The sequence below is a fragment of the Ceratotherium simum genome, chromosome 31 (assembly GCF_057802395.1).
Source record: "Ceratotherium simum simum isolate JZ-2026a chromosome 31, ASM5780239v1, whole genome shotgun sequence".
Classification (NCBI taxonomy): Eukaryota; Metazoa; Chordata; class Mammalia; order Perissodactyla; family Rhinocerotidae; genus Ceratotherium; species Ceratotherium simum.
The window spans coordinates 24,288,568-24,313,873 of record NC_141930.1 but is presented as its reverse complement, the minus strand read 5'-3'; the positions used below and the strand labels follow the sequence as shown (position 1 = coordinate 24,313,873).

General features: G+C 40.8%; 1 protein-coding gene and 1 non-coding gene across 2 annotated transcripts in view; both read left to right on the top strand.

Annotated features, from left to right (window-relative positions):
* CLVS1 (clavesin 1) overlaps positions 1 to 25,306 on the top strand; it is a 172,032-nt gene that overhangs the window by 127,499 nt on the left and 19,227 nt on the right. Inside the window, exons 3-4 of the mRNA XM_004435731.3 lie at positions 17,994 to 18,104; positions 21,211 to 21,446. Of these exons, the coding sequence (XP_004435788.1) occupies positions 17,994 to 18,104; positions 21,211 to 21,446 (347 nt within the window). The remainder of the gene's footprint in view (positions 1 to 17,993; positions 18,105 to 21,210; positions 21,447 to 25,306) is intronic.
* Positions 19,944 to 20,050, top strand: LOC147913043 (U6 spliceosomal RNA). The gene has a single exon (XR_015549290.1). It is a non-coding gene; the product is annotated as a U6 spliceosomal RNA (small nuclear RNA).

Sequence of the window (25,306 nt, the reverse complement as noted above, 5' to 3'; positions counted from 1 at the left end):
CTGTTTTTATGCCAGTACCATGCTGTTTTGGTTACTATAGCTTTGTAGTATATTTTGAAATCAGGGAGTGTGATACCTCCAGCTTTGTTCTTTTTTCTCAGGATTCCTTTAGCTATTCGGGGTCTTTTGTTGTTCCATATAAATTTTAGGATTCTTTGTTCTATTTCTGTGAAAAATGTTGTTGGAACTTTGATAGGGATTGCATTGAATCTATAGATGGCTTTAGGAAGTATGGACATCTTAACTATGTTAATTCTTCCAATCCAAGGGCACAGAATATCTTTCCATTTCTTTGTGTCTTCTTCAATTTCTTTCAGAAATGTTTTATAGTTTTCGGTGTACAGATCTTTCACCTCTTTGGTTAAGTTTATTCCTAGGTATTTTATTCTTTTTGTTGCAATTGTAAATGGGATGGTATTCTTAATTTCTCTTTCTTCTACTTCGTTGTTCGTGTACAGAAATGCAACTGATTTTTGTATGTTGATTTTGTATCCTGCAACTTTACCATATTCGTTTATTACTTCTAAAAGTTTTCTGGTGGATTCTTTAGGGTTTTCTATATATAAAATCATGTCATCTGCAAATAGTGACAGTTTCACTTCTTCCTTTCCAATTTGGATCCCTTTTATTTCTTTCTCTTGCCTGATTGCTCTGGCTAGGACTTCCAATACTATGTTAAATAGGAGTGGTAACAGTGGGCATCCTTGTCTGGTTCCTGTTCTTAGAGGGATGGCTTTCAGTTTTTCACCATTGAGGATGATATTAGCTGTGGGTTTCTCGTATATGGTCTTTATTATGTTGAGGTACTTTCCTTCTATCCCCATTTTATTCAGAGTTTTTATCATAAATGGATGCTGTATCTTGTCAAATGCTTTCTCTGCATCTATTGAGATGATCATGTGATTTTTGTTCTTCATTTTATTAATGTGGTGTATTACGTTGATTGATTTGCGAATGTTAAACCATCCCTGCATACCTGGAATAAATCCCACTTGATCATGGTGTATAATCTTTTTAACGTATTGTAGTATGCGATTTGCTAGTATTTTGTTGAGGATTTTCGCATCGATGTTCATCAGTGATATTGGCCTGTAATTTTCTTTTTTTGTGTTGTCCTTGTCTGGTTTTGGTATCAGGGTAATGTCAGCTTCGTAGAATGAGTTAGGGAGCTTCCCCCCCTCCTCAATTTTTTGGAAGAGTTTGAGAAGGATAGGTATTAAGTCTTCTTTGAATGTTTGGTAGAATTCACCAGGGAAGCCGTCTGGTCCTGGACTTTTGTTTTTGGGGAGGTTTTTGATTACTGTTTGGATCTCCTTACTGGTGATTGGTCTATTCAAATTCTCTACTTCTTCTTGATCCAGTTTTGGAAGGTTGTATGATTCTAAGAATTTATCCATTTCTTCCAGATTGTCGAATTGGTTGGCATATAGCTTTTCATAGTATTCTCTTATAATCTTTTGTATTTCTGAGGTGTCTGTTGTAACCTCTCCTCTTTCATTTCTGATTTTACCTATTTGTGCCTTCTCTCTTTTTTTCTTGGTGAGTCTAGCTAAGGGTTTGTCAATTTTGTTGATCTTTTCAAAGAACCAGCTCTTGGTTTTATTAATTTTTTGTATTGTTTTTTTTGTTTCTATTTCATTAATTTCTGCTCTGTTTTTTTTTAATTCCCTTCCTCTTCTGATTTTGGGCTTTGGTTGTTCTTCTTTTCCAGTTCCTTTAGGTGCATTGTTAGATTGTTTATTTGAGATTTTTCTTTTGTTGAGATAGGCCTGTATCGCTATAAACTTCCCTCTTAGAACCGCTTTTGCTGTATCCCATAAATTCTGGCATGTCGTATTTTCATTTTCATTTGTCTCCAGGTATTTTTTGATTTCTTCTTTGATTTCTTCGTTAACCCAGTCGTTGTTCGGTAGCATTTTGTTTAATCTCCATGTATTTGTGGCTTTTCTGATTTTCTTCCTATAGTTGATTTCTAGTTTCATACTGTTGTGGTCAGAAAAGATGCTTGGTATTATTTCAATCTTCTTAAATTTATGGAGACTTGTTTTGTGGCCTAATATGTGATCAATCCTGGAGAATGTTCCATGTGCATTTGAAAAGAACGTGTATTCTTCGGTTTTTGGATGGAATGCTCTGTATATATCTACTAGGTCCATCTGTTCTAGTGTGTCATTTAAGGCCAATGTTCCCTTATTGATCTTCTGTTTGGATGATCTATCCGTTGGTGTAAGTGGAGTGTTAAAGTCCCCTACTATTATTGTGTTACTGTCTATTTCTGTTTTTATGTCTGTTAATAATTGCTTTATATATTTAGGTGCACCTACATTGGGTGCGTAGATATTTACAAGTGTTATATCCTCTTGTTGGATTGTTCCCTTGATCATTATGTAATACCCTTCTTTGTCTCTTTTTACAGTTTTTGTTTTAAAGTCTATTTTGTCTGATATGAGTACTGCTACCCCAGCTTTCTTTTCATTGTCATTTGCGTAGAGTATCTTTTTCCATCCCTTCACTTTCAGTTTGTGAGTGTCTTTAGGTCTGAAGTGTATCTCTTGTATGCAGCATATATATGGGTCTTGTTTTTTTATCCAGTCAGCCACCCTATGCCTTTTAATTGGAGCATTTAGTCCATTGACGTTTAAAGTAGCTATTGATAGGTATGTACTTACTGCCATTTTTTAACTTTTTTTTTTTTCCCTCAGTGTTTTAGTAGTACTTCTCTTTCCTTACTTCTTCTATACAGAATTGATGGTCACTTTAGTTTGACCTCTGTCTGAAAGCTGTACTCTTTAACTACCCTCCTCCCTCCTTTTATGTTTTTGATATCATATCTAACCTCTTTTTTGTGCATTTGTATCCATTACGTTCTAATCATGGAAATAGATAATTTTTCCTATTTGTGGTCTTCTCTTTTCCCCTTAAATCAGTCCCTTTAACATTTCTTGTAGCACTGGTTTCTTGGTGACAAACTCCTTTAATTTTTGCTTATCTGGGAAAATTTTGATCTCTCCTTCCATTTTGAATGATAACCTTGCTGGGTAGAGTATTCTTGGCTGTAAGTTTTTTCCTTTTAGCACTTTAAATATATCGTGCCATTCTCTTCTAGCCTGTAAGGTTTCTGCTGAGAAGTCAGCTGATAGCCTTATGGGGTTTCCTTTGTATGTAACTTGACATTCTCTTGCGGCTTTTAGGATTCTCTCTTTATCTTTAATTCTGGACATTTTGATTATGATGTGTCTTGGTGTGGGCCTCTTTGGGTTTACCTTGTTTGGGGCTCTCTGTGCTTCCTGTACCTGGATGTCTGTTTCCTTCCTTAGGTTAAGGAAGTTTTCATCTATTATTTCTTGAAATAGATTCTCTGCCCCCTTGTCTCACTCTTCTCCTTCCGGGACACCTATAACACGGATGTTAGTGCGCTTGATGTTGTCCCAGAGGTCCCTTAGACTGTCCTCACTCTTTTTAATTCTTTTCTCTTTTACCTGTTCACCTTGGGTAATTTCTTCTAGTCTTTCTTCCAGCTCACATATCCGTTCTTCTGTATCCTCTACTCTGCTTTTGATTCCCTCTAATGAATTTTTCATTTCCAGTATTGTATTCTTCATTTCTGATTGGTTCTTTTTTATATCTTCCATTTCTTTGTTGACATTCTCACTGAGTTCATCTATTCTTCTCCCCAGATCAGTGAGCATCCTTAACACTCTTAGTTTGAACTCTCTGTCGGGTAGGTTGCTCATTTCTGTTTCACTTAGTTCCTTTTCTGGGGTTTTGTCCTGTTCCCTTACTTGGAATGTATTCTTTTGCCTCCTCATTTTGCCTCTTTCCCTGTGCTTGTGTCTACGTATTAGGTAGGTCAGCTACGTCTCCTGCTCTTGGATAGGTGACCTTATGTAAGTGATGCCTTAGGAGGTTTCCAGTGTGCTTCCCTCAGTTCTCAATGTTCCAGGGATGACCCCTATGTGGGCTACATGTGTCCTTCTATTGTGGCCTGTTAGCTCTCCCTATAGGCGCCCAGGGAGGCTGAGTTATGCTCCTGGCCAGCTGTTGTAATGCTCAGCTGTTTGTAGTTGTTTTGGGCCCTTCAGTCTCTTTATCAGGTGTGGGGAGCCCCAGCACAGTTGGCTGTAAGTTCTAATACCACATTTGTGTTGCAGTATTTCTTTTAACTGAGTAGGCCCCCAGCGTGGCAGGTTGTTAGGCTCAGGGCCTTACAATTGCTGTAAGCCTCTAGCCTATTAGGTCTCTTGTCAGCTCTCTGAGGATTGCAGCTGGGTGGGGCTGGCCTCAGGCACAGGAGCACCCAATTGTTTCAGGCTTTGGAAGGTGGCGCAAACCTCCTATGTGGGTCTTTGAGAAGCACAAGTCTTCTGCAGCTGACAAGCCCTGTTGCCCACAGGTCCACACACACAGTCAACACAGTCCTGCCCGGTGTGAGCGCCCCGACCCCCAAGCGGACCCAGTCTCTCCACGGCGGGAACCCCACACACTCCGCCACCACCCCACACTCTCCACCCGCTCCTTGTGCACACCCTGCCCCACTCAAGTCGGCTCAGTTGCCAGGCTGCAGAGAATCCAGTCACCAATCTATGCAGGCCCACACGTTGCCTGAGGGCTTGTTGTTGGGTGGGGCTAGTCTCTAGGGTGGGCTGCCTGCCCTGGCTGAGCTGGATTAAATCGGTGCTCTAGCGGGTGGAGCAGACCCTGGGCTAGCAGGCCTCAGGGAGAACTTCAATGGCGTCTGTGTCAGCACGCCCACTCCAGGCCACAACAATGGCCGCCGCCAATGTCCCAGTCCCTGGAGAGGTCTCACCCCTCACCGAGATGCACTCAGGGCCTATTAGGTGAGTCTCTTTTCACCCCAGCACTGTGCACCTTTCTTTCTGGTGATTTTAGGATGCTTTCTGGAACAGGTGAGTTTGTGCGTGGGCCCTTTAAGAGCCAGTTTTAGTTTCTTTATGAACCGGGTTTTCTGGGGGCGCTCCCCAATGCTTTAGTAGCAGGCAAAGGCAGATATTATGCCGCTGGTGTCGATTGTGCTGGGTCCACAAAATGCCCACAGCAGGGGCGCTCCCCAGCTCAGGACCCCGCGCCTCCAGGGAGGTCTGCGTACCTGTGAGCTGCTCCTCGGCGGCCGTGAAGCTGGCGGCTTGTGAAGGCAGCGTTTTTCCTCTCCGGAAGGGAGTCTCTGCCTCTTCCACCTCAGTTAGGATTGTCCGTTGTTGCAGGAGTTCCTCTCATCCAGTTTTCAGTTCTGTCTCACGGGTAATTTTTCCACGAGTAGTTGTAAATTGGCTGTGTCCACGAGAGGAGGTGAGTTCAGAGTCTGCCTACGCCGCCATCTTGACTCTGCCTCCTTATTTTTTTTAAATAGAGATCATCTGCAAGCTTATTCTTAGAAAATAGTGAGGCTAAGCAAAATTTAGGGACTCCTGGTGCCAAATAAATTCTTGGAGACTCTCAAACGTAGTCACATATATTTATCCATTACCAAATCTTTTGTTAGCTCTTTTAAGTAAGGGTTTTTTATTTGGCCTCTGCGGAACATCCAGTCTTCCCCTCATCCTTTACCTCTGGTTATCTAAGCTGTTTATTAACTCTGCTCTCAGGAACTACTATAAACCACAAACCTAAACCCTGAATCCCATGTCTTTCCCTCAAACAACACATTGTCATTCTCCTGTCTCTCCCACTGGACAATGAACTCATTGAAGCCAAGGACTGTGTTTCATACATCCCTGCACCCGTTCATTTTGCTCATAAGAGGAGCTCAGTTGAACTGTTGAACAGAATTGAATCTGAAAGAGATCATCAAGAAATATTGTTTAGATTGCAGCCAGAGGAGGTTCGGAGCTTGATCTGCTGGTCTGGGCCACTTTGACAGAAGGCCAGTTTTTTAGGACAATTGCCAACGGGTTATAACCATTCTAGGATCTGCAGATAAAACCTTATCCTCTGGCATGTCCTGATCTGAACCTGCATAAAAAACCCAAGCCTTTCCTAACCTCAAGAGAACACTGGGTTGATACAGCTTCTCAGAAGTCAACAATGCCTTCTAGGAACATATATTGAAAGAAAAGCCATAGATTATAATCAGTTGGAGCAATTGTCCAGCTGCCTTCCTAATAAGCACATTCTCTTCTCTCTCATGCTTGCTATTGATATATATATATAAAGCATTTGCTGTGTAACTGCTATTGCATAGCTCTCCATTTCCTTGCAAATAAGTGGATATGTGACTTCCCCACTAATGACTACCACGTGGTGTAATAGAAACCCATTACCATGAAATATAGCATTTTCAGAAGGCTCTATTGCATCAGTGAAGCCCGTTTATGCTCCTGAAAATGTTTTATCTGTCTGCTTTGATGTGGGAAATGGGTGTCATTAGTAGGACATGCATGAACTGAATAGAAAAAGCCTAGCTTCATGCTTGTGTCTTTATGCCACCTGCAGGCCTACATATATGCAGTTATGTGAATGAATGGATGCCTTCTGCCAAGGCCCTGAAAGGCAGTCAGAGGGAAGGATGCAGAAGGTCTGAAAGATGGTTCATGTGCTCATCTCCTCCCTTTTCTTCTTTGCGTTTGGTTTTCAGAGAAATCTTAATAGATGGGGAAGTTCATAATATTTGTGAATTTGAGTGGTCCTGTTCTAGTTTTCTTGTAAGAGCAGTAGAAGAGCTGAGAAAGGATGAGAGAGAGGGCAACCAACGTGAGCTAAGCTCCCCAAGCTTTGCAAGGCAATGTGCTTTTGAGGTCAGATGTGTTTTGCAACCTCGTTGTGAAGCATGTTAGCCTGCAGGCATTACAAATCTTAGAAAATAGCACTAGTAAGTGCTTTATTATCCAGTAGGAAACACGGCCAACTGCCACCAGTAACATCTGTATCTTATTGTCAAAGAAAGAAAGAGGAAATAGTTTTGCCTCTATCATGTATCTCCTAAACCCTGATCAAACACAAGAGAAGGCAAAGTGATGTGTGAACAGTGCCAGCGTGAAAATAAAGTGCAAACGAAGTGCCCATTTAAAAATGAAGTGCATATCTAATGGATTGTAAGAATCACTTAACATTGTCCAAGATTGCCAAAGAAAATGAAGAGCCCCTTAGAATGTCCTGCAATGTATCTTGTGCCTTACAATTTACCTTGGCATGTTTTTTTTAACATTCCATCTAAGGCAGAAAAGATCATCCTTAGAAATACTTCTACTGTACTTAAAAATATGGCTGCTCCCATTTGGGGGAGTTTTGAAATATTCACAATAATTATATTTTTTAATTTTTAATTTTGAGGTAATTGTAGATTCACATGCACTTGTAAGAGGTAATACAGAGAAATCTTGTATGGCCTTTACTTAGTTTCCCCCAATGGTAACATCTTGCAAAATTATAGAGCAATATCACAACCAAGATATTGACATTGATACAGTCAAGGTGCAGAACATTTTCATCACCACAAGGATCGCCCATGTTCCCTGTTACAGCCTCACCCACTTCCCTCAACTGTCACCCACTCCTTAACCCTGGCAACTACTAATCTGTTCTGTTCTATAATTTTGCCATTTCAAGAATGTTGTATAAATGGAATCATACAATATGCAACCTTTGGGATTGGCTTCTTTCACTCAGCAAAATTCTCCAGAGATTCATCCAGATTTAATGGCTCATGCTTTTGGAGTCAGGTCTAAAATTCTGCCTAGTCCGAGATCTTAAAGATTGTCTCATATTTTTTGTAAAATTTTTATAGTGTTATGTTTTACATTTCAGTCTATGATCTATTTTGAGTTAATTTTTGATGAGATGTGTGGTTTAAGTCAGGTTGATTTTTTTGCCTATGGAAATCCAATTGTCCCAGCACTCTCTGTTGAAAAGCTTTCTTTCCCCTGTTGAAGTTCTTTTGCATCTTAGTCAAAATCAGTTGGGCATATTAGTGTGGATCTATTTCTGAGTTCTCTATTCTGCTTCATAGATCTATGTATCTTTTCTTCTCCAATACCACTCAGCTTGATTACTTTAGCCATATAATAATCCTTGAAATTTGGTAGAATGATTCCTTCCACTTTATTCTTCTTTTCAAAATTATTTTTAACTATTCTAGGTCTATGCCTTTCCATATAAATTTTAGAATAATCCAATTAATGTCTACAAAAAAATTTTATGTGGCTTTTGATAGGTACTGCATTAAACCGGTCTATCGATTTGAGGAGAATTGACATATTTAGTATGTTATCTTCCAATTCACAGCATAATATGTCTCTCCATTTATTTAAATCTTCTTTGATTTCTTTCATTAGCATTATATAGTTTTCAGCATACAAATCTTGGATATGTTTCATTAGATTTATTCTTAAGTATTTAATTTTTTGAGCAATTATGAGTGGTAGTGTAGTTTTAATTTTGATGTTTATCTTGTATCCTACATATTCTTTATATGTTTATCTTGTATCCTACGATGCTGATAAATTCACTTATTAGTTATGGAAGGTTTTTTTGTAGATTACTTGGGATTTTCTATGTAGATAATCATGTTATCTGTAAATAGAGATCTACTTTTCCAAGAGTTTTTATCATGAATGGATGTTGAATTTTGTCAATTGCTTTTTCTGTATCAGTTGATACGATCATGTGATTTTTCCTCTCTGGCCTGTTAATATGATGGATTACTATTGTACAGGCACGTGGGATTTGTTTTAATCAGGTATGGTAAGACACACAGACATGGAAATGACTGGCATGAAAGAAGAAATTTGTTCTATTCATAGATCCCTGGAAACAGGGGGAACGGCACATCACACAGGGGGACACGTGGGGAAGCACCAGAGTCAGAAGGCAGAGAAAGTGAGGAGAAAACTTGGGCAAGAGCTTTTATTGTGGTTTTCATGGGAAGGAATGGGCAAGGCAGGGAAAGGCAAGTTTAGGATTGGCTAGTTTGAATAATTTCAGTGGTCTCCTGGGTAGGGCCTGTTCCTAGGTGGCTGATACCTGGTCCTGAGGGTGATTAGGGCAAAGGAGTAATAGCTCAAAGTAAAAGAGCCCAATAAAGGAGGCATTCAGAGGTATGGATGCTGGATTGGTTAGTTTGCATATGAAAGGAGTGCTCCCAGACTAGTCATTTGCTATCTCCAGACATCAGCTAACTCTGGGAGGAGCAGTCCCTCCCTGGTCAGCAAAGCCCCGCGTGTCAAAGCATCAAATATAGAAACTAGAAAACATGGTTAACACATTAGATTAATTGATTTTTAAATACTGAACCAGGCTTGCATCCCTGGAATAAACATCATTTGATCATAGTGTATAATTCTTTTTATATATTGCAGAATTCTAATTGCTAATATTTTGTTAGGAATTTTTGTACCTATATTCGTGAAGGATATTGGTCTGTAATTTTACTTTTTGTTGCTGTTTTTTTTAATAATTTATTTATTGATTGATTTTTCCCCCAAAGCCTGAGTAGATAGTTGTATGTCATAGCTGCACATCCTTCTAGTTGCTGCATGTGGGATGCGGCCTCAGCATGGCCGGAGAAGTGGTGCGTCGGTGCACGCCCGGGATCTGAACCCAGGCCGCCAGCAGCAGAGCTGGTGCACTTAACCACTAAGCCACGGGGCCGGCCCTTTGTTGCTGTTTTTGTTTTGTTTTAGTATCAGGGTAATACTGACTTCATAAATGAATTGGGACGTTCTCTTCTATTTTCTGGAAGAGGCTGTGTAGAACCGGTGTTAACTCCTCTTTAAAGTTTAGTAGAAACTTCCAGTGAAACTATCTGAGCCTAGAGATTTTATTTTGGGTAACTTTTTACGTTAAAAATTTAATTTTCTTAATAGTTAAGGGCTATTCAAATTACCTATTTCATATTGGGTGAGTTGTGGTAGTTTGTGTTTTGTGAGGAATTGGTCCATTTCTTCTCAGTTGTCAAATATATGTATGTAGCCTTGTTTGTAGAACTCCCTGATTATCCTTTTGATGTCTGCTGAATCTGTAGCTGTATCTGCTGTTTTGTTCCTGATCCTGGTAATTTGTGACGTCTCTCTTTGTTTCTTTGTCAGTCTGGCTAAAAGTATTTTATTAATCTTTTCAAAGAATCAGCTCTTTGTTTCATTGATTTTCCTTATTGTTTTTCTATTTTCAATTTCACTGGTTTCTGCTCTTTATTATTTCCTTTCTTCTGCTTGATTTGGCTTTATTTTGTTCTTCTCTTTCTAGATTTTTGAGGTGGGGGTTTTGATTATTGATTCAAGATTTTTCCTGTTTTCTTGTATGTGTTTAGTGCTATAAATTTTCCTGTCAGCACTGCTTTAGCTGTGTCCCACAAATTTTGATGTATTGTATTTTCATTTCCATTCAGTTCCATGTATTTTTTAATTTCCCTTGAGACTTCTTCTTTGACTCATCCATGAATTGCTTAATGGCATGTTCTTTAGTTTCCAAGTGTTTGGAAATTTTCCTGTTATCTTTTTGTTATTGATTTTCAGTTTGATTCCATTATGGGCAGAGAACACACTTTGTGTGGTTTCACTTCTTTTAAAATTGCTGAGGTTTGTTTTAGGGTCCAGGTATGATCTGTCTTGGTGTATATTCTACAGGCTCTTAAAAAGAAAGTATACTCTGCTGCTGTTGAGTAGAGTGTTTCACACATATCATTTAGATGTCATTCATTAATGATGTTGTTGAGTTCTTTAATATCCTTGCTGATTTTCTGTCTAAAAATCTGCCAATTGTTGAGAGAGGGATGTTGAATTCTCCAATAACAATTGTGGATTTGTCTATTTCTTCTTTCAGTTATATCAGTTTTTGCTTCATATATGTTGCAGCCTATATAGTTGTATTTGAAGTGAGTTTCTTGTAGACAGCATACATAGTGGATCATGTTTTCTAATCCATTCTGCCAATCTCTGTCTTTTAATTGTTGTATTCAGACCATTTAAATTAAAATTAATTATTGATCTGTTAGGGCTTAAGTTTGTCACTTTCTTTTTTCTTTTCTATTTGTTCTTTCTGTTTCGCATTTCTATTTTCTCTTTCCCACCTTCCACTGGGTTACTTATACTTTTGTGTGTGTGTGTGTGAGGAAGATCAGCTCTGAGCTAACATCCATGCCAATCCTCCTCTTTTTGCTGAGGAAGACTGACCCTGGGCTAACATCTGTACCCATCTTCCTCCACTTTATATGGGACGCTGCCACAGCATGGCCTGACAAGCGGTGCATCTGTGCGCGCCCGGGATCCGAACCCGGGCCACCAGCAGCAGAGCACGCGCACTTAACCGCTACGCCACGGGGCCAGCCCAACTTGTACTTTTTTTTAAGTATTCTGTCTTTATTTATCTATAGTGTTATTGAGTATATCTCTTTGTATAGCTTTTTTAGTGATTGCTCTAGGTATTGCATTATACATTCACAACTTATCATAGTCTATTTATATCAACATTTTATCAATTCAAGTGATGTATAGAAAACTTATCTCCTTTTACATCCCTTTTTCCTTCCCAATTTATGATATAATTGTCTTAACTATTTCCCCTACATATGTATACATATTTTTGGGAGGGAGTGAGGAAGAGTGGCCCGGAGCCAACATCTGTGCTCATCTTCCTCCACTTTATATGTGGGTCACTGCCACAGCATGGCTTGATGAGTGGTGTAGGCCTGTGCCTGGGATCCAAACCCACGAACCTGAGCTGCTGCAGTGGCGAAACATGCCGAACCCAACCACTATGCCACCAGGCCTGCCCCCTCTACATATATTTTGAACCACATCAGACACTGTCATAATTTCTGCTTCAATTTAGAAAACTTAAGAGGAGAAGAAAAGCCTATCATATTTACCTATATTTTTGGTAGCTGTGTTCTTTCTTTCCTCCTGATGACTCAAAGTTCCTTTCATCATTTCCTTTCTGTTTAAGAGAATTTACTTAAACCATTCTTTTTGGGTAAGTCTAGTGTTAACAGATTTGCTTGGTTTTCCTTCACCTGAGAATTTCTTGACGGATATTTTTGTTGAGGATATTTTTGTTGAGTATAGAATTCTAGGTTGACAGCTCTTTTCTTTCAACATCTGAAAAATATTGTGCCACTTCCATCTGGCCTCCATGATTTCTAATGAGAAATCCACTGTCATTGCATTTTTTTTCCACTATAGACAAGGTATTTTTTCTCCCCTGGCTACCTTCAACATTCTGTCTCTAGTTTTCAAAAATATAGTTATAATGTGCCTTAGCATCAATTTATTTGCATTTATACTGTATGGTGTTCACTTAGCTTCTTCAACGTGTAGGTTTATGTCTCTTGCTAGATTTTGGGAGTTTTCAGCTATTATTTTTTGAGTACTTTTCCAGCCCTGCCTTCTTTCTCCTCTCTTTTCAGGACTCCAATGTGACAAATGTTAGATCTTTTGTTATAGGTCCATAGGCCCCTAAGACTCTGCTCATTGTTTTAAGGTCTATTTTTCTCTCCATTGTTCAGATGGGGTAATTCCTATTGTTCTATCTTTCAGTTCATTGACTCTATCCTCTATCCCTTCCATTCTGCTATTGAGCCCATCTGCTGAGCTTCATTTTTTTGTGTGTGAGGGGTGGTGCTTTTGTATTTTTCAGTTTAAAATTTCATTGTGGGGGCCGGCCCAGTGGCGCAAGCAGTTAAGTGCACGCGCTCTGCTGTGGCGGCCCGGGGTTCGCTGGTTCGGATCCCAGGCGCGCACTGACACACTGCTTGGCAAGCCATGCTGTGGTGGCGTCCCATATAAAGTGGAGGAAGATGAGCACAGATGTTAGCCCAGGGCCTGTCTTCCTCAGCAAAAAAAAGTGGAGGATTGGCAGATGTTAGCACAGGGCTGATCTCCTCACACAAAAAAAAAAAAAATTAATTGTGGTTCTTCTTTATATTTTATATTTCTTTGCTAAGACTTTCTATTTATTTTCTGAGATTTTCTTTCTTTTTATTTGTGTCAAGCATGTTCATAATTGCTTATTGAAGCATTTTTTATGATGGCTAACTTAAAATCTTTGTCAAGTAATTCTATCATCTGTATCATTTGGGGTAAGCCTCTATTGACTGTCATTTTTCATTCAGTTTGATATCTTTCTCGTTCTTGGTATGAAGAGTGATTTTTTAATTTTAACTTGGACATTTCTGTATTATTTCTGTATTATTCTGTTTTATACTGAAATTCTGGATTTTATGTAAACCTCCTGTTTTAGATAGCTTTTTTTGATACCACTCTGGCAGGGAAAGTGGGGTCTGCTGCCTCATTACTGCCTGGTGGAGGTAGAAGTCCAGGTTCCTCACACAAGGAAAGAGAGTTCCTCATTACTGCTGGGCAGGAGGTGGGAGTTCTGGCTTCCTACATGGCCTCCACTGACACCATGGTGGAAGTGGCCTCGTTACCACTGGGTGATAGTCAAAAGTTCTGACTGCCCATTATTCTGAGAGCACCCCAGTGGAGAAGGGGAGGGGACCTTCATTACTGACATGCAGGAGACTGGATACTGTTTAGTAATATAATCTGAATGCTTGGCACAAGTAGACGTCTGGTCAATGGTTGCTATATCATGATATCTCTGGAAAGTTTTGGCAGTTCTGCAGTTCCTACAGGACACGTATCTTTTGGTAAGTGACAATCAAGGCATTAATAATTATCCTCTCCCTGGGAATTTCTTCCAGGGAACTGACCCTAATTCTTCAGTCAGGCTCAGTCCTGAGCTCAACCGTTGCTCCCTCTGCCCAGGTACCTCGCACGACTCTGAAAGGGTCCTGCCACCTCGATGGTGCTTATGTCTCTGGTTCACCCTCTTATTTTCCACAATAAAGGCCCATCTCCAATACTTATTCCACTGTTAGATATATGTACAATAGAATTTCCTCCATCTCCTTCCCTTTCCTAAAATTGAGTTTATCCCACTCAACTGTTTTTCTCAATTTCTTTTTTTAATTTTTTCCTGCATGTTTAGACCTGTTCCTCACTGCTCCATCATTCTCTTGGTTACTGGCTCCTCCACCATTCATCTTAAGTCAGTGTTATTCTGTTTTCCACACTCTCTGATGTCACACCCTTATTTAAATAACATTTGGATGCTATCACAGTCATCTGCTATAGGAAAATATGGCAGACGGATGAAAGGAGCCTTACTCTGAATATTCAGAGAGCAAAGAGGGAACCCTGGACATGAGTAAGTGGAGCTCAAGTTTTCAGGTCAATTGTTGAGCCGGTATTCCATTTAGGAAGGATTGAGAAGTAGCACTCTTTGAATGTGGAGTTGGAATGCCTTGGGGACTATTTTGGAAGATGTGTTTGCTAATTTATCTCGTTGGAACATGTATTTGTGTGACTTGGGGGTTAGAGGAGGGACTGCTTATAGAGGGGTTAGCACTCCAAGCTACCTCTTGGTGTCAACACTATTCCAAAGAAAAATATTAGAGAGGCACGATTGAAATAAAAAAGGGAAAGCCAGTGAAGGCAAACGTGACCTCAGCGGCTAAGGGCATGGGTAGAACTCAGGTAGAGAAGGCAGGAAAAGGAGTCAAAATCACAGAGGGCCCTGGTCAGTGGCAGTTGCTGGAGGTATACTTTAGAGAATAACCCAGTGCTTGTCCTGTAGTGGGTACTCATGAATTGAAGAGGTGCAAGGTATGAACTGATTGTTTTGTAAAGAATTAAAGACACTAAACCATTCATTACATAATTGCAATTTTCTGTTTTCCCCACTACTTTGTAACTCTATATCTACATTGTTTGATACTGTGTCACCAGCGTCAAGCTGGCCATCAATGAATAGTTAGTCAGTCTGATTTAAAAAACATTTCCTTTAAAAAAAAAGGAAATGAAGGGAAGGGAGGAAGGAAAGGACAGCTTGGGTAATCATTAGTGCTGTTCACCAACACTGTTGGTGCTTCCCCTACTGGGCACATGGTAGGATTCCACTTCTTGACCCCTTAGAGGTCAGGTAGGTGTTTGGCCTGTAAAATGTGGCAGATGTAGCATGTTACTTTCTGGCAGCCAACCTTAAGAGCTCAGGTGGGACTCCCCATGCTGTTTCCCTCAGCGATGGCAAACAGCTCTGTTCCAGGTTGGGGAGGCTGCATCCCTGGCTGAGAGCAAATCAAGCACAGCTCCCCACCAACCCAGCAAGGACATGTTGTATGAGCGAGAAATAAATCTTTATAATTTTAAATAATAAAGAGCAGGCGTGTGTTACTGTAACATGACATAGCATATCCTGAATGATAGAGAATACTAAGTGATGTCTTCAGCCGTGGAACGATAGGTGACTTTTCTTCTTTCTTGTCTTCTTGTATTTTCTAGTTTTTCAAGTGATTCTTTTAAATCTATTTTTGACTTTTCTGGAATGGATGTTATTTTTGTAATAGGGAAATAAATTAATTTAAAATAAACTGGGGGACAAATTTTATGACTTGTATCTGTTTATAATTTGAAGTGATGTTATATTTTTATTGATAATTGCATGAAACATGCAGAAATTAACACATTTATTGAACCTAGGGTGTGTTTTGGTGCATACTCTTTAGTCGCCAAGAACCCTGAAAAACAATGTGTTACCCTGTCATTGAATCAAGGCCTGCCATCTTAGATCTGCTCCAGCCCCCCAAAAAATGCACCTCCGTGGGAGTGCTGGATGGCTTGGGGTCCTGGGAAACATTTGTGTAGTTTGCTAGTAAGACCGGGCCTTGGTCAGAAAAGGGTTGTGTTTGCTAATTTTCCCTTCCTTTGCACACACCTTTATTAATATGGCAGTCAGGTTCATTTGAGAATGCCTGGAACATTTGCACATTGCCTTTGTTACACAGGAGGGCCTTCCATTTGAATTTTATAGGAGAGACTGAAGAAAAGTGATCCTGTTTCTACTCTGGCCCAAACCCGGAAGTCTGAGGCGCAGGATTTTACGTGCGTGTATCTGCACATAGCTGCTGGCGACCTGGGTGGGATCAATAAAACCCCATGCCTTCACGCTGGCAGACTTGAAGCCAGGGCCAGCCTAGAGGGAACTGACCATCTCAGCCCTGCATTTTTTCTTTCAACCTCCTCTGACACAAACAGAAGACTGTTTTTTGATGTCTTTGATGATTAAGGTTCTGTAGATTAAAACTGAGAGTCTGGATATTTCTAAAAGGTTAGTATTTTCTTTGAGATTTACCTACTTCCTCTAAAGTATTATATACAGAGTTTTCTCCCACTTTACTAAGCTAGAAATGTATAACACAATAGACTCTCAATAGAAATAAAACCCCTTTTATTGGTCCTATTTGAAAAGATAGTCAAGCCCTGGTTTTATAAGTAAACCCTTTACTCTCCTTCTTCTATAGCCCCTCAGAACCTGTGTTTAATTTGTGGGATAATGAATTATACTCTGAATAAGAAGTTCACAAGAACCAGGAAGAGTGACACTAGTGCTTAGCACTTATTTCAAAGGAAAAACTTTTGTGAAGTTCTTTTTTTTTAGGGAACCAAAGAATTTTTAGATCCTAAACTATACCTAAAAGAAAAGATAGACTTATTAAGGAACTTTTACATTTCTAAAACCAGATTTGGAATAGTGAGAGATTATGACAAACGTGCAAATGAGCATGAATGGTCTCTCCATCCCTACTTGGTGGTTTTACTGCTTTTTTTTTTAAATAAAATAAACAAAATAAAAAAATACCTACTCTGCAGAGCAAAGACTTTTACTAAAATTGTCTAGTTTAGCCTTCAAAATATTTCATTCCTTTCTACTCTGTAAAATATCTAGATAGAGGTGGAAATTACTTTTAAGTTTTTTAAATGTCAACCCTTAAGCACAGTTCCATGTACTTACATTGGAAACTAGGTCTCAGCATGGAAGATGCCCAGGGATCCTGTAGAGTCAAAGGGTTCTGAAAAAAAGTTAATAACCCTCTTTCCTTGTTACTAAAAAAGACCCAGGCGAGGCATTTCATACACCCCCAGAGAGTAGCTAGCTGCCTGAACTGTTAACTCAGATGACTAGACTCCTTCTGTTTTCATCTCATCTTGCTAACACTTTACAAAGATGTTTGTTGCAATGAAATTGATTGTCAGCACACTTGGCAATTCAAATTGCATTAGATGTTTCTTCTTTTTTAATTCTATTAACCAAGATGAACGCAACACAATCTGCGGAGGCCCTTCCTCAGGATCTCATGACCCGGTGCTGTGGGACTAGCTCAGACTTTATGGTCAAGGTCCCTTATTCTGTGGATCTAATTAGCATTGAGAGCACCTTCTAAAACAGAAACTTATGCCCTGATCTCGATTCTAAAATGGGAACCATTTTTAAAATGCTCTTATTTCTTGATATTTACAAAATGTGTTGATCTGCAGAAAAGGTGACGCATATTCCTTAAATTAGGGGAATCAATTAGCCCATCAACCGACAAGTGTCTTTTCCCTGGAACATATTGTGTGGGTCCCAGGATGAAGTAAGGAGCTAGTTCTGGAATCTGTGAGAAAATAGCTGGCAAATGTTGTCAGACTTTGGTGCATTCCAGAGAGCCCTATTTCCTAAAATGCTTTGAAATCCTCCCACCCCTTCCTACACAGAACTCACTCATCCAGAAAGTTCAGCTATTGTCATGATAATACTGCTGGAGAATGTTGGAGCGGGAGAGTAGAGAATGAGGGTAAAAAGAGCTTATGCTTAGGGCTTGTGGGAACTGAAGCCTTGGTTCCCTAACACAATGAAGAATTTCAACTCCCTCACTACCCAGGCCGCACTTGTTCCTGTGCCCTGTAGGAGGTCATATAACTGTGACTTGGAAAAGAGAGGCTTGGCACCTATGCATGAGTTTTAAATTATGGAGTCAAAGGAGAGGAGGGAGGCAAGGGGAATAGAGGAAACCTTAACAGCTAGAAAGAGGTGTGTTTTCTTTCTTTCCCACCGTTAGCTAGTGCTTCAGGCAGAGAGAAGAAATAGGTTGTTCTCAGGGGTGCTGGTCCAGTCTAACCTGGAATACGTGCTAATTGGTGTGTGTTTCTCTCTTTCCACCCCAGGACAGCTTTCCTGCTCGCTTCGGAGGAGTTCATTTTGTCAACCAGCCCTGGTACATTCATGCCCTGTACACGCTCATCAAGCCATTCCTTAAAGACAAGACCAGGAAACGGGTAACGAAAACAAACACCCAACGGCGGGGATGCGGAGGGACAATTACGGTGCCTCTCTTCTCAATCTCTCCCTCTTTTCTTATTTTTCACTGTGGTTTTTCTGCTTTTCTGCAGTCCCTGAGCATTTGAGCCTCAGCTGGAGTTTGCAAATGACCTAGATTTAATCAATAATTTAGTAGAACTGGGTTATTTTCAGAGTCCCAGTGACAAACCAAAGGAAACTTTGAAGGCATGCAGATACCAGATGCCCATTTTACCGTAAATGCTTATGGGAGATATGGGGTCAAGCAGCTTCCTGTTCATGGAATATTTTAATAGCTAGCATTTTGTCCTGCAAATGTATTATCACTATGAGGAATGTTTATAATTTGTATTTTTCCCCATGGCTCTTGGGTCATAGCTGGCAGCTCCATCACCTCTGAGGCTGGGAAAGCATTCTTCATTGGAAATAATAATGCTCTTAGGAGGAATGCTTTTAAAATCTTAATTGTATTAGTTGATGACATTTGGGAAGCCAATGTCTTCCATCAGAGCTGGACTTTTTCATGGCATTCTGAGTAGCTGAGAAACTGAACATTCCCAAACCACTCTGAATCTCAGTTTCCTTGTTTTACAAATGAGAAAAATAACCCCACATCACAGAGTTGTTGGGGTAATTTAATGAGACATCATATGAAAGCAGGTAGCATAATGCCACTCACATAGCAAAGCTCAATGACCTTTATTTCTTTTTATCATCTAACTCTCTTTTCTTTGAAGCTTTCTGATTTTAGCTACCTGCTGGGTCAGAAGCACCACCTCTCAAAAGAACCTGGCCCAGGTCATCCTTTTAGCACCTTCCATATGCCCTTATAGCCAGGGCACCCCATGCTGGGAGAGAGCTCTGAGTGTTCAGGGGGTAATGATGATATGAGGGACCCACACACACACGTACACAGTCTGTAGGGTTCCTAACTCCTAGCCCTCAGATGCTTCCAGGTCCTTAGGAGACATTGCAGTAGGGTATGGGAGGGGTAATTCCCCTGTCCCCAAACAAGTGTGGAACCAGGAACTAGAACTGACCAGCCTCAGGACAGAGACATTCTGAGGCATTTTGCAATCTCTCTGGGGCTCAGGACAGCACTAAGGACAGAGAAGTGTCCTAGACTGTTCCCAATGTGGCTTCATCTTCTGCTCAGGAAGGAGCCAGTGGGAATTCCTCCCACAAAGCAATCGACACTTGCTGCTGTGCCATAGAAGGAGTTCCTGGAGCTCTGGGCAGAGAACAGAATCTGACAGGTGGAGGGTCCAGCCTCCTACCCGCTGAGTTCCTCCATCCCACAGGACCCCAGGAGAGAGGACCAGTTTCAGCAGCACTCCTAGTTCTTTAAGAACTGGAGGGGTTGGGTGGGTGTGTACAAATGTTTGCTCTTAACACCAGGGCCAGAATTTAGCTCCAGGTTTTCCATACTTCAAATACTGATTCCTCCTGTGTGACGTTTTATGAAAGCCAGAATATGTTAATTTCTTCAAAAGAAATAATTCTTATTAAAATTCAGTCATACCCAATCCATTGTCAGCAAATGTGCACTGTTTTCTGAAGTGCTACAGTACTCTTCTGAAGAATTTAACACTCATCTTATTGTCCCCTTCATCTTTAAATGATGCCACTACCTCATAAGTTAAAATCAACACAAGAGAACAGGGTAGCAGATGTTTATTATATACTTACATAGTACACTATAATTTAGCATGTAGTATATACCATAATATAATATTGTGGTACATATATTATTATACTATATTTAAGTATTTTAAAAATCACATTTGCAATTCATCACGGTTAGGATGGCATGCGTGGTGCTCGCTTTGGCGGCACATATACTAAAATTGGAACGATACAGAGAAGATTAGCATGGCCCCTGCACAAGGATGACACGCAAATTCGTGAAGCGTTCCATATTTTTCAGAAATAGAAGTATAATGATGTACACCTGAAATTTATACAATGTTATAAACCAATGTTACTGCAATAAACAAAAAATTAAAAAAAAAAAAGATGGCGTGTGTGTGTGTGTGCATGTGTGTCTTTGTGTAATTGACGGTCCTGTAGTTGGGAACAACTTATGTGTATCGAGCCTGCAACATGAAGAACTGTGCGAACCGACATCATTACACAGATGCACTTTAAATAAACGTTCAGGAATTAATTCCTGAATTGCAGGCAATGGTAATTATCAACTTGTGGCTTATTCACTTTTCAGATTTGTCTGAAAAATAATTGTAATTTGGGCATGTTTCCTCCCCTGCTTGACTAATTTCCATCACCATCCATTATACGCTTAGAAGGTGCAAACTTGTTTGGGTGTTAACCTCAATCCAGACAAAATGGAAACTTGCTGCAAAACCATCCCACAATAAGTTCTCGGGCCACAGTTTTCAATTCCATTGACTAAGAATTGATCAAGCTTTGACCTTGTGCCCACATACATCACCCAGGGAGCTAGGAGTCTATTAAAAGAATAAGAAAACATCACCCCTTTTCCTGAGTAGTCTTCTCTTCCTGTGGGGAAGCAAGACGTAAATGAACAAATCAGACAAAAATAGAGGTCATCACATAATAAAGAGTTAACTGGGGGGAGGGGGAGGAGGACCAGAGTGGGCAGGTGTCACTGGGATATACTGAGGAAGAAGCTGCCACTTGGTGTAGGCCTGGGAAGGATGGGAGGATTGATGGGGGTGCAGAGGGCAGACAGCACTCCAGGGGGAGAACAGAGCAATGTAGAGATGTGTGTCAAGCATGATTGGGGGTCTGGAGGGTCTGCATCGCTACTCTTTTCACCAACAGGGGTAATTAGGAGACGACTGTATATGTAAATTTGGGCCATGGCCAAATAATACCCAATTTGTTCATAAACTTCATTTTTAAGGACTGTTAATTCAGCCCCCTTTCTGAGCAATAAATTAACATGTTATGAAAACTAAGCCACCGACACAAAATTGAATGCCTCTTTAAACACCATGATCACCAGCAGTGCATCCAATTTCTCATTGCTAAATTGTGTATTAGATTAAATGCTTGGTCATATGTTTTGGATTTTTTATTGCTAATTATTTTTTTTTCCAGATTTTCCTCCATGGAAACAACTTAAACAGCCTTCACCAGCTAATACACCCTGAATTTTTGCCCTCTGAATTTGGAGGAACGCTTCCTCCTTATGACATGGGAACGTGGGCCCGGACATTACTTGGTCCTGACTACAGCGACGAAAATGACTATACTCACACTTCCTATAATGCAATGCACGTGAAACACACATCATCCAACCTGGAGAGAGAATGCTCACCCAAGCCGATGAAGAGGTAAGGCCTGATTATCAGAGCTTCCCAGTTGGAGGTCAATAGGCATTTTTGATTTGGGCCTACTGTGGGTTAAGTAATTGAAGACCGTAATGCGCACAGAACTTGAATAAAATAAATTGCGATACATTCTTAGCTGATTTCACTAGAATTGAAAGCAAATGGGGCTTGGCTTGCCCAGAAATATAGTTGTCTCCATTGTATTAAAGAAACAGTTAAAGGCTAGGACCTTGCTCATGTTATGATTACAGTCCCAGTGTCTGTTAATATACACAGAATGAAATGTTGTACCTTTGAGACACACTGGATGAAAAAGCAACCTGCTAGAAAATGTTCCTATCATCCATGCATTAAGAACCATTTATCGAGCATTTACTTGGCTGCAGGCACTGATTAGGCACTGGGAGTACAAACAGAAATAAGACATCAAAAGAACAGAGAAGTGTGCCTCAGGAAGATCTGCCAAGTAAGACTTTTAGCAAGGTATTTATAAAGCAGGTCACATTTGAGCTGGGCTCAATGGATGAAAATCAGCAGCCCAGGCTTAACAAAAAGGGAAAAGGCATTCCCAGCAGAGGGGACAGACAGAGGCGTGGAGGCATTAGAGAGATGGGATACACTAGTGTGGCAAAGAGGATCGAGAGATGAGAGTGGACGTGGAATAATGTTCCAAAGATTGTTGGATCCAGGTGGTGAAGTACACTGCATACTGTATTCAGTGGAGTGCCGTGGGAGACGGGTTTTTACAACTGATAAACAAATAGTGCATGTGTGCTTTCTCATTGTAAAAAGTAAACCCTTATTTATAAGGCTAAAATCCCCTTCAACCACTATCCTCAATCCCAGTCCCAATCCCAATCCCTCTCCAAAGGTAACCATTGTTGTCAGACTGGGATGGACTCTCCCCTTCTGTTTTCTGTACATTTACACTCATCTATACACACCCATAGAAAATATCTAATACTGTGTATTAGTTTTCCAGGGCTGCTGTAACTAAACATCTGAAACAACAGAAATCTATTTTCTCATAGTTCTGGAGACTACAAGTCCAAGATCAAGTTGTCGGCAGGGTTGGTATCTGCTGAGGTCTCTCTCCTTGGCTTGTAGATTGTCATCTTCACCCTGTGTCTTCACATGGTCTTCCCTCGGCATGTCTGTGTCCTAATCTCTTCTTCATATAAGGACACCAGCCATATTGGATTAGGGCCCACCTCATTTTACCTTAATTACGTCTTTAAAGACTCTATCTCCAAATACAGTCACATTCTGAGGTACTGGGGTTAGGACTTCAACATATGAATTTGGTAGAGGACACAATTAATCCCATACCATATTGTTATGTAACGTTTTTCCATATCAATGAATCTAGACCTATCTCATATTTTTAATGCTGCATGGTATTCTAGAACATGGATCTATCACAGTTTACCCATTTCCCTATTGATGGGAATTTAGGTTGTTTGTGACTTTTTTCTCTAACCCACATAAGGCCCAAAGAATATCCCTGATATGCCTCCTTCATTCTCACAGGAAAGTTCCTCTGGGTAGACTTGGAGCCCTGCAGTAGCTGGGCCAGAGGGTGTGTGTACTTTAGATTTTATTCCACATGGCCTGTAAACCTCCCAAAATGACTGTACTGATTGACACTCCTGCCAGGAGTGTGTGAGACTCTCTATCCCCAGACCCTTGAAAAGTACTTCATATTATCAGACTTCAATTTTAATCATAATCCTGATGGTAGGACAACTCTATGTTATTTTTGTTTCCATTTATATTTGCCCATCAGACATAGTTAAGCAGAGAAATTACATAATAAGGTCTGAGGTTTATAAGGATCATGGAATTAGCAGGGAAAAGGAGACTAAAAGCCATCAGAAGGCTCAGGTGGGAAGATGAGGGATAGAACTGCTGAAGCAATGGAGGACGGGCTGAACTCTGGGGAAAGGAGCAGCGTCAAGGTTGAAGTCTGGGCTCATGTTGATGTCCTGAACCAAGAAAGAGTGTCCAGGATGAGGATCCCCACGTTTCCTGCTCAGTTGTGAATACTACACTCAAATGCCTGGAAAACCTCTCCACTGGTACTGGTGGGATCTGGAAATTCATTGACTCCCCAGGTTAACGGCTGACATTCTCTGGGGAGTGTTGGCCACGGTGGCTGAGAGGTTGGCTTTCTGTTTCTACAGTGAGGGGACTGACCTCACTGGTTGAGTGAGATGGTCCGGCCCTGGTCCTGACCTACTCTCAGTCCAGACGACAGCACAGTAATGACAATGATAACAACTCACACAACTGATACTGTTCGAGGCCCTTCACCTGCATTACCTCTTTAAATCCTCATCACAACAGTATGAGAAAGGTATTATCATTATTCCCATTTTACAAATGAGGAAACTGAGACACAGAAGGTAAGCAACTGCCCAAAGTCACTTAGCTAAGTGGCCACTCTGGGATTCAGATGTGGTCAGGCCGGCTCCGTGCTCTGTGTTCGTGTCCTCTATAAGATACAACACACTGCCTGCTTTTCCTCATGCTTTCTATCCTTAGCTCTAATGCCAGCTTTCTCTCCCTGATCCTTCCATGGGCAGAGACAATGACATCTCATGTAGCCTGTCCCTACCTCGTCTCTAGAGACTTTTAGATAAAGCCATCATACCCTCATATATGTCTGAACTTCCAAAGTCAAGTGGCATAAAATAGGAATTTGCCACTCTTTCCCCAGATGATCAGTTACAAAGTTACATCTCTTTTGGGTGACCAGACATGTCCTGACTCCAAGTTCCACCTCTGAATTGATGTTGAGGATCAGAGGAGGTGACAGCTTCCATTATTAGACAGTGAGTTCTGGAGGGTAAAGTCTTTGTATAACTTGTATTTACCGTACTCTCTCCCCAGTAATCCATTCAATGTCCAACACACAATAGATATACAGCAGACACCCTATACATACTTGCTGCATATAAATGAATCAACGTTGAATGAAAGCTACTACTGCCAAAACCCACCCTTGGTGCACTTGTTCAGTTGCTTCAACCAAATTGTCTGCTCCTAGAGGGAAGGAGCTAATTTCCTTTGGCTTTCATGGATCCTGCCTTAGAGGATCTTACAGCCCAGTAAGGGAGATAAGATGTGCCCATAAATAACTATAGTACAGTTAGGATGGGCAAGACACTACAAAGGAGGTGTAAGAACCTGCCATAGCATTCTGAGGAAGCATTCACTAATTCCAACCAGGAAGACTCTTAGAGAAGTCTTAATGGAGGAAGGCATAGCTGAGCCAGGTTTTGGAGAATGATAAGGTATTAGAGTCACCATCCAAGACTATCTGTAGAAGCTAGGAATTGCATACACATCTCATTACCCCGTCAAGGCCACCAAGGTCTCCTGCCCACTCCTGCTGTCCACTCAAGGTGGTGGCATCCTTGAGTGTTTGCAGCAGCAGCAGCAGGACGGGCAGTGAGGAGACTGGTACCAGTAGTGATGCTAGCAAGGAGGGACCACACTTGCAGTTGGACTGTGCCTGCTGTCAGGTGCCTCACTAATGGAGGTCCGTGGAGACTGAGAAAATTACAGGAACAGAACAGCCAACATTCATAGATTCTTTTGACGCCTCGGAACCCATAGAGACCTGGGAAAATTGAAAACAGAATTGGAGACCTTAAAGGTCATCTCTTCAGTTACCCACCTGATAGGGTGGTCTGTTCTCCGGCCCAGGCTGTTGGCCAGCCTCAGTTGGCACTGTCTAGAGACGACAGGCAGGCAGCTACGGGCAGCATGTTCCCTGCATCGTGGTTTAGGAAGCACCTCCTTATGCTGGATGCCCTGGGTCTGTCCTCTGGAACAGCACCCTAACTTCCAGTGAGTAG